Source organism: Euphorbia lathyris, chromosome 2 (assembly GCF_963576675.1).
Source record: "Euphorbia lathyris chromosome 2, ddEupLath1.1, whole genome shotgun sequence".
In the NCBI taxonomy this organism is placed as follows: Eukaryota; Viridiplantae; Streptophyta; class Magnoliopsida; order Malpighiales; family Euphorbiaceae; genus Euphorbia; species Euphorbia lathyris.
The window spans coordinates 131284031-131298608 of record NC_088911.1 but is presented as its reverse complement, the minus strand read 5'-3'; the positions used below and the strand labels follow the sequence as shown (position 1 = coordinate 131298608).

At 35.0% G+C, this 14578-nt stretch overlaps 1 protein-coding gene across 7 annotated transcripts; it reads left to right on the top strand.

Moving 5' to 3' along the window:
* The first annotated feature begins 5443 nt into the window (after positions 1–5443).
* On the top strand, positions 5444–13985 carry LOC136219967 (kinesin-like protein KIN-13A). 7 transcript variants are annotated; one of them, XM_066007587.1, is made up of 15 exons: positions 5444–5715; positions 5822–5896; positions 5987–6252; positions 6772–6993; positions 7541–7735; positions 8203–8304; positions 8461–8538; positions 8707–8788; positions 10498–10660; positions 10899–11228; positions 11645–11863; positions 11969–12674; positions 12755–12820; positions 13149–13360; positions 13751–13985. In XM_066007587.1, the coding sequence occupies exons 3-14, from the start codon at positions 6040–6042 to the stop codon at positions 13329–13331; spliced, it is 2559 nt and encodes an 852-aa protein (XP_065863659.1). In that variant the 5' UTR covers positions 5444–5715; positions 5822–5896; positions 5987–6039; the 3' UTR covers positions 13332–13360; positions 13751–13985. The 7 variants fall into 7 exon arrangements, with proteins under 7 accessions (XP_065863659.1, XP_065863664.1, XP_065863661.1 ...); XM_066007592.1 differs by having other exon boundaries at positions 5444–5691; positions 6000–6252; positions 13149–13985; XM_066007589.1 differs by having other exon boundaries at positions 5444–5691; positions 13149–13985.
* Positions 13986–14578: the final 593 nt, after the last annotated feature.

Here is a 14578-nt window from a genome sequence, read left to right as displayed (position 1 = left end):
TTTTCTTTCCTTCTAAAGTCTCGAGCATGCAAGTTCCTAGCATAATTATTTTCCTTATCCGATAGGGTCCTTCCTAATTCGGACGAAGCTTTCCTTCCTCCCAAAGAGCATTGGTTATAGCTGTCTTTCTTAAAATAAGATCTTATTCCGTCAAAAGTATTTCTTTCACTCTTAAGTTATAATAACGAAACACCCTCTATTGATATGTTGTTAAGCGTATACACGCTTGATCTCTATGCTCATCCAATAAGTCTAAGTTGTCACAAAGTTATCTAAATTTGCTTCCTCGTCAAATTCAATCATCCTTGGAGAAGTTGCTCCTATGTGTTCAAACAATGCAAGAAAACTATGACCTTCGTGATTGGAAGAGTACTGCGGGTTTCATTGCTCGTTCAATAGATGGGAAAGTTCTAGTGTCACGAGCTTTCCCTCAAGGAGATGCTGGTCCGCAACGCATGCTGAACTGCTCGCCATTCTTAACGGCTTGACCTTCACACAAGAAGTGTGGTTTCAATCTCTAGTAATCGCCTCAGATAGCAAAATTTCCATTGATGCAATAGTTCAGGGAAGGGATATTACCTACATGGATTGTATTTCTGCTTGTATCAATCCTAGCTGTTCTGATTATAAATGAAAGCTTTCTTATTATATATATATATATATAAACTATTACTTAGTTTTGGTTAATTTAATATCGCGGTTTAATACATCATTTGTCCATTGAACTTGTCCAAAATGGTTGATTGTCCCTCTGAACTTTCAAAGTGTCTCGATAGGTCCCTGAACTTGCATAAAATGTTCAGTTAGCCCCCTGAACTTGCGTAAAATGTAATCAATTAATCATTTGGTTGTAAAAAGTAAGTCAAATGCGGAAGATATGTTACACATGCCTTAGAATGTTATTACATACTTCACAAAATAGATTAAAACATGTTAAAAAAGAATTTCTTACTTATTCAACTATAAAACATTTTTTTCTCTAATATTATAATCGCATACCCCGATCTTAGTCGTTTTACTTTTTTAAGATGTGTGCAACATATCTTCTGCATTTAACTTATTTTTTACAACCGAGTGATTAATTGATTATATTTTACGTAAGTTCAGGGGGCTAACTGAATATTTTATGCAAGTTCAGGGGGCTATCGAGATCCTTTGAAAGTTTAGAATGCCAATCAATCATTTTGAATAAGTTCAGGGACAAATGATGTATTAAGCCTTAATATCGCTGGTCTTATTTTAATTTTAGAAAACCTAATTTTATTTGAATCAATTTATTTTCTTCTTATTTTCTATGGAATTAATTCCCAAGTCTTCAAAACTAACTGCAGTTTGGTGAATTTTGACTCTAAGAAAAGGTTTATCTCTCACCTAAACATATAAGCATAATAAGGTTCTGCTATTTTTATGCTATTTTTTTTTTCTAATATTATATATCATATATCATTTCATTAAAGGGGAAAATATAATATAAAAGCGAGAAATAAAACTCCACATAAATACAAGTTAAAGCCGATACAAGATCCAGAAAGGAAATAAAAAAGAATATAAAGGATAATAAAAATCTCACCTGGAACAAAAAAAAACTATAAATCACATATTTTTCGTAAATACACATTTAAATAGTTGCAATCTAGTCTTTATCATTTAGGATCTTCCAAACATTCATATTTGAGTCATTTCTATCGCAATCATGTAGATCTAGTGATCTACGGATAAGATAAAATGCTTCCGCTTTTTCTAAATCCGAAAAAGCTATAAACGTAAGAATTATAAATAATAGATGTCGTTCAGATGAAAAATAGATCCGATGAGATATATGGACTTCAACACAACAAAAAAAAAACACTTGGAATGTGGAGGAAAACAAATTGATGAGTTCCTTCTTCCTTCTCATTATAGATTCAGATACTCTTGCTCAAAAGAGGTAAATTCGTTTTCACCCGCAAGAGACACCAAGTTGCTGAGGTTGATAGTGGGAGAAGAATGCGACGCTAAGTTAGAGAGGATATTCTGTACTATTCTTACCAATTGAGTGAATGTCTAGCAATATTAATTAGTTTAATACAATATGACTCCCCTGAGTTTTATTAGAAATACGATTGCCCACCCTAAATTTTAAGGGAGTCTCATTAGCCTACTAATATGCTGAAAATGATTTATTGGTTCCCTAAACTTATCTAAAATAATAGATGTATATCCCTTAAATAGCTATAACGATCTATTAATCTTCTAAGCATGTTTAAAAGGATACACGTTTTTAAATTGTTTAAAACTTTTATTGTTTAGTAATATGGATTTAGAGAGCTAATGTGATATTTTAAGAAAATAAATATAAGGGACTAACTAGACACCCTTTTAAGAGTATGAATCGATTTTTCTAATAGAGGTGCCTCATGTATTAAAACTATTAATTTACTTTAGACTATTATTTTTAAGAAAAAAACATCTTTAAGCTTTTTTTTATTGATCAACTTCTAAATCTTTAAATTTGATATATTGAACTTTCAATAATTAATAATAACAAAAATTAGTTGATTGGAAACGTATATTTAATTAAACGAAGTTATTTATTTTATTTGTATCTAAAATTGTTCTAAAAAAAAGAATACAACTTTTTTACAAACAAGAAACATGTAAAGGAGTTTCAAATTTTCAAATTGTTAAAATATCAATTGGATTGGAAATTATGTTTAAAGTCAAATTTTCAAATCATTAATGTATGCAATAATACTTATTAGGAGTTGAATGTATCATATTGAAATATTAAAGATTTAATTAATACAAACTAAAAAGATTAAGAGCCTCAAAATATTTTATTTATTTATTTAATTCTTAATGACCCATACAAAAATAAAAGAATTTGCATTTTTCGTCAATAACTACTAGGACCATATTCATTCAAAATCTTGCATTAAAAAGAAAAAATGTCAATTTGGTCTGACAAGTTTGTCTCGCCATTTTTTTTCATTGAGCGATAATTTCTATGTTTTTTTGTAATGAAAAAAGCAATAATTTAAAGGCCTAATATACAAATAACCCTCCGAACTTGTCTAAATATTACAACTGTCCTTCTCAACTTTCAATTATAACAACTTACCCCTTAAACTTGTCCAATTGTAAACCATAACCCTAAATTGGAATTTTTTTTACCCCGTACTTGAAGCAGCCGTAAAAACGTTTTACCGGATTCACATCATGCCAAAGATCTGATTTTCACACTTCACGAGTATTGCAACTTTTGTATTTTATGTGTTTCTTCAATTGCAGTCCATGTCAGCAATTTGAGGTTATGTTTTACAATTGGACAAGTTTGAGGGACTATGTTTCATCATTTGACAATTTTGAGGGGTAAGTTGTTACAATTGAAAGTTGAAGGGGGCAATTGCAATATTTGGACAAGTTCAAGGGGTTATTTGTGTATTAGGCCTAATTTATATTTGGTATAAAGTCCATTTACCCCAAACTATATGACAAAAATCAATTAGTTTTCTATTTTATACAAATCAACAATGAGATCCTCAATCTCGGCAAAACTCGTATTGAAAAAATTAACAATAGATACTTCTTCTGCACGATGGTGTCGCTAGTATGAAAACTACTTTTCACTTAAAGATCAAAGTTTGCATTCTTATAAAAAGAGAAGTTTTATTATGATCCCGATACATTGGAATTTATCAATAGGAACATGATATTCGTATGTTTTCTTTCTTTACACCAAACTGAGTTATTATAATCAAATCCATTTAGTACAAAGTGATTAAGAATGCAAAATTGAACAAAACCGACTTACCTTCGAAGAATTTCTCAAGCATGTACTTTCAATTGTCTATTAAGGATTTTGCTTGGTCTCTTCTGAAATGTAATTTCCACAATGTAAACTCTAATTTGTAGGTCTATATTACAATAATTTTACAAATAGGTTAAGGAATTAGGGGGTGTTTAAGGTGTTTGGTTAGACACCTCCTGTTTGCCTTTTGTAGCCGAAAAGTAGCTTTTTATAAAAGCAGGGAATCCCTGCTTTTTGGAACAGCAACCTTTTCAAACAGCAAACAACAAACCGTAACAGGAAACAGCAAACAGCAACAACAAACAACAGATAAAACAAACGGACCCTTAAAGCTATAGATGAGATTATGATCGACCGCCGGAAGTCATAAATTTTAATAAATCATGGACAAATATTATAAAATAATAAATGTTAAAAAATAATAGGTTATTGGTTAAAAACCAACATTTTGAATATGTTAGAGGTAAGGATGTAGACAAGGTGGGACGAGGCGGGAGAGAGATTACATTCTTCATCCTTGCTCCTCGACCTATCAGGGATTTTTCATTTCCATCTCTGAAACCTAAACAGGGAACATTTTATGCTCGTCGCCTTCCTGCAGTGAATCCTCATCCCCGGGGAATTCACGAGGATCAATATTTTTTTTATAGTTAATTGTGCTTTAAGCCCCATCATTTTTTTTTGACAACCAATGAAGCATATATTAAGAATCAAGAAGAAACATATTACAAATAAAATCAGGGGGTACAGAAAACCACTCACCCCGATATAAAGGTAAAATACTACTTCTAGCAAATAAATGAGCAACAGAGTTTGAAGAACGACAGACAAATCGAATAGAGCAATTAAAAAGCTCGTTCAATGAAAAATGACAATCATTGGCTAAGACGTTAAAAGGAGATGAATCCTCTAACGGGTGGGTCATAGACTGTACCACGATCAAAGAATCTGATTCAATGATTACATCCTTCCATCCGCGGTCTTTCAATGAATCACTAACTTCATTATATTTCAATAAAGTCAATTCAATCAATTCATTAATTTCCTTTGTATTTCGTTATATTCATTACAATCAATTCAGTTAGAAAAAATAATTAAAATAGCGACGTGACATTCACATTGAAAAAAACTTACGTTTACATATAACATGCTAATCACATGACAACTACGTTATGTCATGTAACAAAAAAAATACATATTTTTTTACTTTTATATTATAATTTCAAGCAATTGGATTAAGTAAATATAAAATATATTTTCTTCAATCGTACGACTGTTATATTTTATATGTAAGAATCAATCATTTGCAGTATGATATACTACTTTAGTGCAATAAAATGAAAGTTAACTTTCACCAAAATAAAATGCAATAAAAAACAGAACTCAAACTTTAGTGACTAATAGTGTAATTTACCAAAATTACACCCACAACATCTTTTGTAATTTGAAATTCCGCCCATCCACTTATTAAAAAAAATAATTTATTTTGTAACGAATAAAAGAAAAGAAGGTAACAAAACAAAACTAAGGGCAAATATTAAATTAGTTTAGTCAATATGAAATAGCCGTTCAATACAATTTTTCAAACTATAATACACCAAAAATAAAAAGAAAAATTATATAATAGTCTTTACTTACATTATTTATATTATTAATATCTCCCTCTTGAAAGTATATTTCATCTCTCTCTGTGCAAGCGTGGAAGCTTTCTGCTATTAGCATTTCTGATTTGCCGCGAGAGAGAAATTCACACCAAGCTTATCTTCGTTCCTTTCTCATTCATCTATAACCTAAAGGATTCTAAGGGTTTTGTGATGTTTCTGCAATTTCAGATCTGATCACGAATTTGCAGTTTGAGTTCTTTTTCTTGGTTTAAATCTCGACAGATCTTTGATCTCGTGGTATATTCTCTCCATTTCTATCTGGTAAATCTATATATTTTTGTGCTATTTCATGAAATGTGGTTTATGATGATTGGAATGACGTGTTAGGGTTTAAATTTAAGATCGGATTGGGGTGTGTGTGTTGCAGAGTTTTTGTGGATTGGAGTTGCGGTTTAGAGGAATTCTTTCATGTTCTGCTTCGGATTCGAATTTTCTCCTCATTGTGAGTGTTGCTTTATTTGAATTTTTTTTTATCCGTTTTTGTTTTGTGGATTATAATTTTCTTCTGTTTGGTCTGGTTTTACATGCGAAGCTGTGTTAAATAGATCTTGAAAATTGGCGCCGCAAAAGCGATCGCAGCGCCCCATGGGTGGCCAGATGCAGCAAAACAATGCTGCTGCCACGACGGCACTATATGATCATGCCGGCGGTGGGCCACTGCATAATGCAGGTGCTGCTAATGATGCTGGCGATGCGGTTATGGCACGGTGGCTTCAGTCTGCCGGCTTGCAGCATCTGGCCTCTCCCCTGGCTTCCACGGGCATTGATCAGCGGCTCCTTCCTAATCTCTTAATGCAGGTAATGATGTGCTTTATCGTTCATAATTTCTGTTCTCTTAAGTTACTATTTACTAAGTTGGATTTGATAGCGGCAGTGGGATTCAGGTTGCCGATTTTGTATAGAGAAAGGAATTTGGATAAGTTCGTTTTCTTCATTTCTTAGATTTGCAATAAGGTGTTCCTTATAGTTTTTCTCTTTTCAAATATATTATTCTTTCGGTTCAACTTGTTGATATATGATTGATCTTTGAGCTCCTATGGCAAATAAATGACCCTTCTATTTGTTGGGGGTTCAAGGTTGCACTTACCTGTGAAGTTAACTGTTAGCATTGTTAATCACATTGTACTCATTTCTGTTACCTGAACATCAAGTTTTATGTGGCTAGTCTTGTGTTTGCAAACATCTTCATTGTGTTTTTACTTTCGAGCTGCCACTTGGTGAATATACTATCAAACATGATTTCTTTCATCTGCTTGAGTGAGTTTCTAGTTTCGTAGTTCATAGTAACATATTGTTTATATTTTACCTTTCATAAAGGGTTATGGAGCACAATCTGCTGAAGAAAAACAGAGGCTTTTCAAGCTAATGAGAAACTTGAATTTCAATGGAGAATCAGGTTCAGAGCCTTACACACCTACTGCCCAAACTTCAGCTGGCATTGCTGCATCAGACAGTCTTTATTCTCAAGAGTTTAGGGGGGATTTTGGAGCTGGCCTCTTGGATCTTCATGCTATGGATGATACAGAGCTTTTATCCGAGGTATGGTTTTGTTGTGCAGCTTGCAGCACGGATCTTCTTATTTTGGCTTTTGATGAGTGCAATACATTATATGAAGAGCAACAACATTCTTATCAAATGATATGTATCTACTGTTATAGTCCTTTTTTATTTTGCATCTCCATTTCCCTAGTCTTAGTAGCAATCAATTGTTATAGATTCCAATCACATGCAGGAATAAACTAAAAAAGGGAAACTATAGTTATTGATAGAATTTTTCTTTGTTAGGATAATAAGTATTTTTTTCCTTTTTATTTGAACTAATATTTCCTCTGTTTACTGTTTAGTGCTACATGTGCTGCATGGTTACTATCTTCTATGTTTTGGTTCCTCCTGCCAAAAAAAAAAAAGATAGCAGTTCTGATAAGGAAATCTAATCTTGTTTCTTCTCTAGCCTGTCCTTTTGTTTTTTTGATTGAACTATCTATAGATGTCCTTTGGATGTATAATAGCTACCTGCTTCACAAGCTGTGGCCTTTGATATTTACTTTCCATGTGCTTATGCATTGTCGCTTTTTCATCTCTACAGCATGTCATGACAGAACCTTTTGAGCCATCACCATTCATGCCTGGTGGCAGTTTAAAAGGATTTGACAATGACTTCAACATGACTAGCAGCAGACAGCAAAGAGAGCAAAATGATACGGATCCATCTATTCCATCCACCACGGCTGAAAAAGAGAACAGCACTAGGGAAAATAATGTGGCCAAGATTAGAGTGGTGGTAAGTTGATTATATACATAAAAGATTCCTATGCCCCCATCCTTACTCACATATGGATGCATGGTTGTTTCCTGTGAACGCTTTGTAGTTGTGAATATATCATATGGACGAAGAACATTAAATACTTAGAATTTGAATGTAATTTGCTTTTCTTTGCCTTTTGTTACTAGAGATACCAAGTTCATACTTCTTCACTTTAACTTATAATTCTCTTTAGCTAGTTTTAGTTATTAAGAAATGCTATAGTCGATAGTTAATTCTCCGTGGGATCTTTCTGTGAATGAACGAAAGGCCAAATCTTTTGAAGACAAGCCATTTCCAGAAATTAAGTTTCTTTTCGTGTTTTCAGGGTTATGTAATATCAATGCTTGTGAGATTTCAAATGTGTGTGCATATATGTTATTTCGTGTATTTTGAACATATGAGACAAGTATTTTTGAAATGCTTTTATGCATTTGCTTTTCAAGGTGCGCAAAAGACCACTAAACAAGAAAGAGACTGCTCGTAAGGAGGATGATATTGTAACTGTGGCTGAGAATGCTTTAACTGTCCATGAACCTAAGCAAAAGGTTTGTTATATGAAAACTCAGAATTGGACAACACTTATTTCGATTTTTTGTTTTTATTATTATTATATGAAATTATGAAATTTCTATTGATTTATCTTGATAGTCTGCTCCTTCCTTTTCCTGTGTAAGGCCTAACTTTTTTGCTAATATGGGAAGGTGGATTTGACTGCATATGTTGAGAAGCATGAATTTTGTTTTGACGCTGTTCTGGATCAGCAAGTCACAAATGATGAGGTACTATTTTGTGTTTGCGATATAGATGACAGTTTAATAGCTACTTTAGGGTTCATGGTACCATGAAAATGATTGAAAATTCATGGCTTTGTTTTTTGTTTAATTTTGAACATTTGTTTTGCTTCCCACTGTTGATGATTTTGATGGACATTTCATGTTTTTGAACAGGTTTATCGGGTTACTGTGGAGCCAATTATTCCTATTATTTTCCAGCGAACAAAAGCTACATGTTTTGCATATGGTCAGACAGGTAAAGATTGCTTTCCATACTTGCTATATTTCATGTTATCTATGTTGTCAGGGTTATGTTGAGATTGAAGACAGTTGATTGGGTCTTTATGCGTATGCACAATTAGTGGAAGCTGATGAAATGGACAAAACCAGCAATAGTTGGAAGCATCAAGCAACTTGAAATTGATGGCAGTTGTACTGCATCTATTCTGCTTTAGTGTTTTCTTTTTCTGTTGACATAGATTAGAAAAGGAAAATAGGATGGGGTTTTTGGCTTTATGCCGGGAAGATCAACTATGGAAGCCATCCATCTAATGAGACAATTAATGGAGCACTATCGAAATAAGAAGAAAGACTTGCATATGGTTTTCATTGACTTGGAGAAAGCATATGATAAGGTACCAAGGGAAGTACTTTGGTGGGCCTTGATAAGGAAAGGCATTTCGCGGAAATATATTGACATCATAAAGGACATGTATGAGGGAGTATGCACGAGTATACGTACTAGTGTTGGGAAGACTGAAGAGTTTCCTATTACGATTGGAGTGCATCAAGGTTCCGCACTAAGCCCATTTCTTTTTGCCATCGTTATGGATGAACTAACAACCAGAGGTCACGGGTTCGAGTCTTAGGAGCGGCCTCTTGCCAATTAAATTGGCAAGGGAAGGCTTGCCCCCAATACATCCTTGTGGTGGGACCCCTCCCTGGACCCTCGCTCAGCGGGGACGCGTAATGCGACCGGGCCGCCCTTTTTTTTTATGGATGAACTAACAAGTTCACTTCAAGATGGTATACCATGGTGCATGCTGTTTGCAGATGATATCGTGTTGGTTGATGAGACGAAAGGAGTGGAGAGGAAGTTGGAACTATGGAGACAAACTCTAGAATCTAGAGGCTTTAAGTTGAGTCGAAGTAAGACAGAATATTTGGAGTGTAAGTTTAGCGGCCGTAGGAGTAGGGAGGCAGGGACAATCACCCTAGATGGGAGAGTTGTTCAGGCCTCGGATTGCTTCCGGTATTTAGGATCTATTATCCAAACGGATGGAGAAGTAGATGGAGATGTTGCTCATAGGATTAGAGCTGGTTGGTCGAAGTGGAAGAGTGCTACGGGTTTACTTTGTGATCCCGGCATGCCTAATAGATTGAAGGGAAAATTCTACCGGACGGCAATTAGACCAGCATTGTTATATGGTACGGAGTGTTGGGCAGTGAAACACTGCCACATCCATAAGATGTCGGTGGCGGAGATGCGTATGTTGAGATGGATGTGTGGTCATACGAGAAAGGACCAGGTGCGTAATGAAATAATTAGGACAAAAGTAGGGGTCACATCTATTGAGAATAAAATGAGAGAAAACCGACTAAGGTGGTTTGGCCATGTGAGACGTAGAGCGCTTGATGCGCCGGTTAGGAGAACCGAAGAGTGGCAAAGGGATGTAGTGGTGAGGGGTAGGGGAAGACCTAAGCAAACTTGGAGGAGGGTGATCGAGAGTGATATGAGTTTACTGGGAATTGAGGAAAATATGGTAGTGGATAGGACGGATTGGAGGGAGCGAATCTGTGTCGCTGACACGACTTGACTTTCACGGTTTTATATGATGGTTCATGTTAGCCGATCCCGAATCATTTCGGGACTAAGGCTTTGTTGTTGTTGTTGTATTTAATCTGAAGCTTAGCCTGGTCTTAAACTGTTTTCTTCGGTTCTAAGATGTGATATCTTTATTTCAGGTAGTGGTAAGACATTCACCATGCAACCACTTCCTCTAAGAGCTGCTGAAGACCTTGTTAGATATTTGCACCAGCCAGTTTATCGAAATCAGAAATTCAAACTGTGGCTTAGCTATTTCGAGATATATGGTGGCAAACTCTATGATCTTCTCAGTGATAGAAAGTGAGTACCTTTTGTTGATTTTATTCACCTTTCTTTTAAATAATTTGTTTCAAGTATATATTTAATAATTGGGCAAACAGATGCTGAAATTCTGTTGATATTGTTCCTTCATGGTAAATGGTTAACGATTAGAAATATCTGCTGATATAATGTCTATCATAACCTTATCCATGACTGGTTAACGACTGATCAATTGCACTCGCATATGTTGCTGAACGCCTTTTCGGTTCCCAAATAGGAAGCTTTGCATGAGAGAAGATGGGCGACAACAGGTTTGCATAGTTGGATTGCAAGAATTTGAAGTTTCTGATGTACAGATTGTCAAGGAATATATTGAGAGGGGAAATTCAGCAAGAAGTACAGGTTCTACTGGTGCCAATGAGGAATCTTCAAGATCACATGCTATACTACAGCTTGTTGTTAAAAAGCATGTTGAGGTAAAAGAATCCAGGAGAAACAATGATGGTAATGAATCTAGAAGTGGAAAGGTGGTTGGGAAAATTTCTTTTATTGATCTTGCTGGAAGTGAACGAGGTGCAGACACCACAGACAATGATCGACAAACTAGGTACCTGCTATTTTAGCTGTATTTCTAATTGTGAATTTGTTTCATGATATTTGTATTCTTCCACTACCAGGTCTTCCTTGAATTTTTGAATATCTAGATGCAAGGTTATTTGATCAAATTGATCCTGGTGTCTCATTGACAAATTGGTACCTGCAGTTAGCATCTTAATCTGTAAATATTATATGATTCTCAGTTGGCCTGAGGTTTCTCTGAAGATTACATGGTTTAAATGCGCACTTTAATCCAATTCTGAAGTATTTGTACTGCAAAAAGAAGCAATACAATTGTTTCTTTTTGTGTCTCTTGCTGTGTCGTACAAAAAGTTTCAGTTACATGCCATTCCTGTCTAGTCGTTCACTTACATGTTGAGGGAATGCAAGGTTTTTTACACGTGATGCAATAATATTGTTTTTCAGGATTGAAGGTGCTGAAATTAATAAGAGTCTTTTGGCCCTTAAGGAATGCATTCGTGCTCTGGACAATGACCAGATTCATATACCATTCCGTGGTAGCAAACTCACAGAAGTTCTCCGCGACTCTTTTGTCGGAAACTCTAGGACAGTCATGATCTCTTGCATTTCTCCAAATGCAGGCTCATGTGAACATACACTCAATACTTTAAGATATGCTGATAGGTATTTATATTCCTTCTGAACATAAGCTTTATGTTTTATTGCGATTAACAGTTCTTCGTCCTTTTTATGAATCTCGAGCTAAACTTAATTTATTCAAATTGACAGGGTTAAAAGTCTTTCGAAAAGTGGAAATCCAAGAAAGGATCAGACTGTAAATTCATTACCTCCTACTACTAAAGATGTATCATCAACATCTTCTTTACCTCTGTCTTCTGATGTAGATGATGTTTTTGAGCAACCAGAAGCTAAAGCTGTGGAGACTGGTAGAAGGGCTGTAGAAAAAGAAACCTTTTCCTACAATTCTACTAGTGATTATGAGAAACCGCCCTCAAGTTTGACTTCAAGTTATCCCTCAAATGGACGAGAACAAAGTGGACCTTCGAGCTCAATGGACAGGGAGAAGTTTGAAATTAATAATTCAAATGCTGGTTCTACAAGTCAGAAAGTCTCCTCATTGTACTCTCAAAGTTCACTGGATGCAGAAGAGAAGGTGCAAAAGGTGTCACCACCTCGTAGAAAAGGGAGGGAGGAAAAATCAGAAAAATTAGGTAACTGGTTGAAAAAAGAAAGCAATATACCTGAATTTTCCTCTACGAACTCGAGGCAACAGAATACCACAAGCAATATACCTGAGTTTTCCTCTTCAAACTTGAGGCAGCCAAATACTGGTAATTATGCCACAAGCAATATACCTGAATTTCCCGCTACAAACTCGAGGCAGCAGAATACAGGTAATTACACAAGTAATACTGGGTCGCGACATTATGAGCCTGATCCCCCTTCAGATGGGAATATCAATGCAATACTCGAGGTGAGTAATGTACATTATGCTGCTTCTTACTTGCATTTGTTATGTTCTCTATTGATCTTTTTTTGTGGGGTTGTTTCTAGGAAGAAGAGGCTCTAATCACTGCTCATCGAAAAGAGATAGAGGATACTATGGAGATTGTTCGTGAGGTAAATGTTGATCCATCCCTTTATGGTTAAGTAAAATCAAGATGTGTTTTTTACTGTTAGTTGGGGGATTGGAATTAGAGGTGTCAAAAAATAAGTTGTTGTGTCATAATCGTGTTATGTAATCAATATATTTCATCAATTTATATGATATAAATACAAAAAAAAAAAAAAAAAGATAATCATGTCAAACGGGCTGTGTCAGGTGTGTTGTCTCTGTAAAACGTGTTGTCAGAAATTGACAACCCTAATTGTAGTTATCAACTGATTCTGCCTTGGGACTGCTTATTGTTATATGCTCTAATCAAATTTGTGTTATTTGGGGTTCCAGGAAATGAAATTGTTGGCAGAAGTAGACCAACCAGGCAGTCTCATCGACAACTACGTAAATCAGTTGAGCTTTGTGCTATCACGCAAGGCAGCAGGTTTAGTTAGTCTTCAAGCTCGCCTAGCAAGATTTCAGCATCGACTAAAAGAGCAAGAAATACTTAGTCGAAAGAGAGTTCCTCGTTAATACTACAGCAGTTTGTTTGTGCCCTGCTTGTAATTTCTTCTAGCAATGTGATTTTGTTCCATTGTCGAACGGTTTTTCAATTTGGTGTAATTGACTCCTGTTAGGGAGATCTAGTCACAATTATAGGGTAAAATACACCCATGACGTCTAAACATTGGCGTTACTAACATGATAGCTTACAAACTTTAAAATCGGACATAAAAGTTCCCTGAAATTTGACATAAAAATCCAAATGACGGTTGACCAGTTGAATATAAGTATATGTCAAAATTTAGCGACTTTTATGTTTGGTTTTGAAGTTCAAGAGCCATTATACTAGTAACGTTAAAGTTGAGACCCATGGATGTGTTTTACGCCACAAAATACTCAAGCTTGTATATATTTTCACTTACAGGCTTTTTTGTGTTAAATCCCTGCAGTCATAGAGGGATGTTATGGGCGGCATCCCAACTCTCGAAAGCTGCTATTCAGGCAATTTCTGGTATAGGTGGTGAGGGTTTCTTTCACATCCATTACCGCCGATAGCATTGTTATAAATGTAATATTCAGATGCTTCCAATGTGGTGTTGGGGCGTTAAAAAGAAATTGTGTAAGAAAGATAGAAAAATGTTGAAGATATATTTACTACATAAAAAGGATTATCAATTTGTTTTACTTTGCAGTTTTTTTCTTTTTTTGGCTTTCTGTTTTAGTTTTATGATCACATTTTCCATGGAACCTCTTCTTTTTTCCCGAGCTTGAAAAGGCGCATGCCGTAGTAGGGAAGTAGGGGTTCGAAACCATATTTGCTCTAGAGATGAGGCGATTCAACCCATAAGATTAAGAGTGTTGGTGTCAAAATTGTATTGTTGTGTTACCTTTTTATATATTTTACAAGATTATAAATGTGTACGAAATTTATAGCTCTAAATGATAATATGCAAGTCATGCCAGCCTGATCCGGATTCGATCGTACTGGACCATTTTATAGAAATTGCAAATTCATGTTAGATTGAAAGAATAAAACTAACAGAATATCTATAGACTAAGAACCACAAGATTAAAAATTAGTAACGGTTAATAAATAGGAAAAGATATGCAAAGAGAATTTATTATAAGAAATAACCCTTGTTCAGTTTCTGTTATATCTTACCCTCTCTTTTCTTTAAGACAAACAATGGTGAAATTAAATCTTTTACTTTCCTATCCTTTCCATTTTCTTCTTAACTTCGAAAATCTGCGGATGTACAAAGTAATCGTGAAATCTC

What these genes read in the sequence shown, in the direction of transcription:
- LOC136219967 (XM_066007592.1), top strand. Translation starts at nt 6,040, where the DNA reads ATGGGTGGCCAGATGCAGCAAAACAATGCTGCTGCCACGACGGCACTA. An exon ending in TTTTGCATATGGTCAGACAG is followed by an intron (nt 8,789 to 10,497) that starts GTAAAGATTGCT and finishes TCTTTATTTCAG; the next exon opens with GTAGTGGTAAGACATTCACC. An exon ending in GACAATGATCGACAAACTAG is followed by an intron (nt 11,229 to 11,644) that starts GTACCTGCTATT and finishes ATTGTTTTTCAG; the next exon opens with GATTGAAGGTGCTGAAATTA.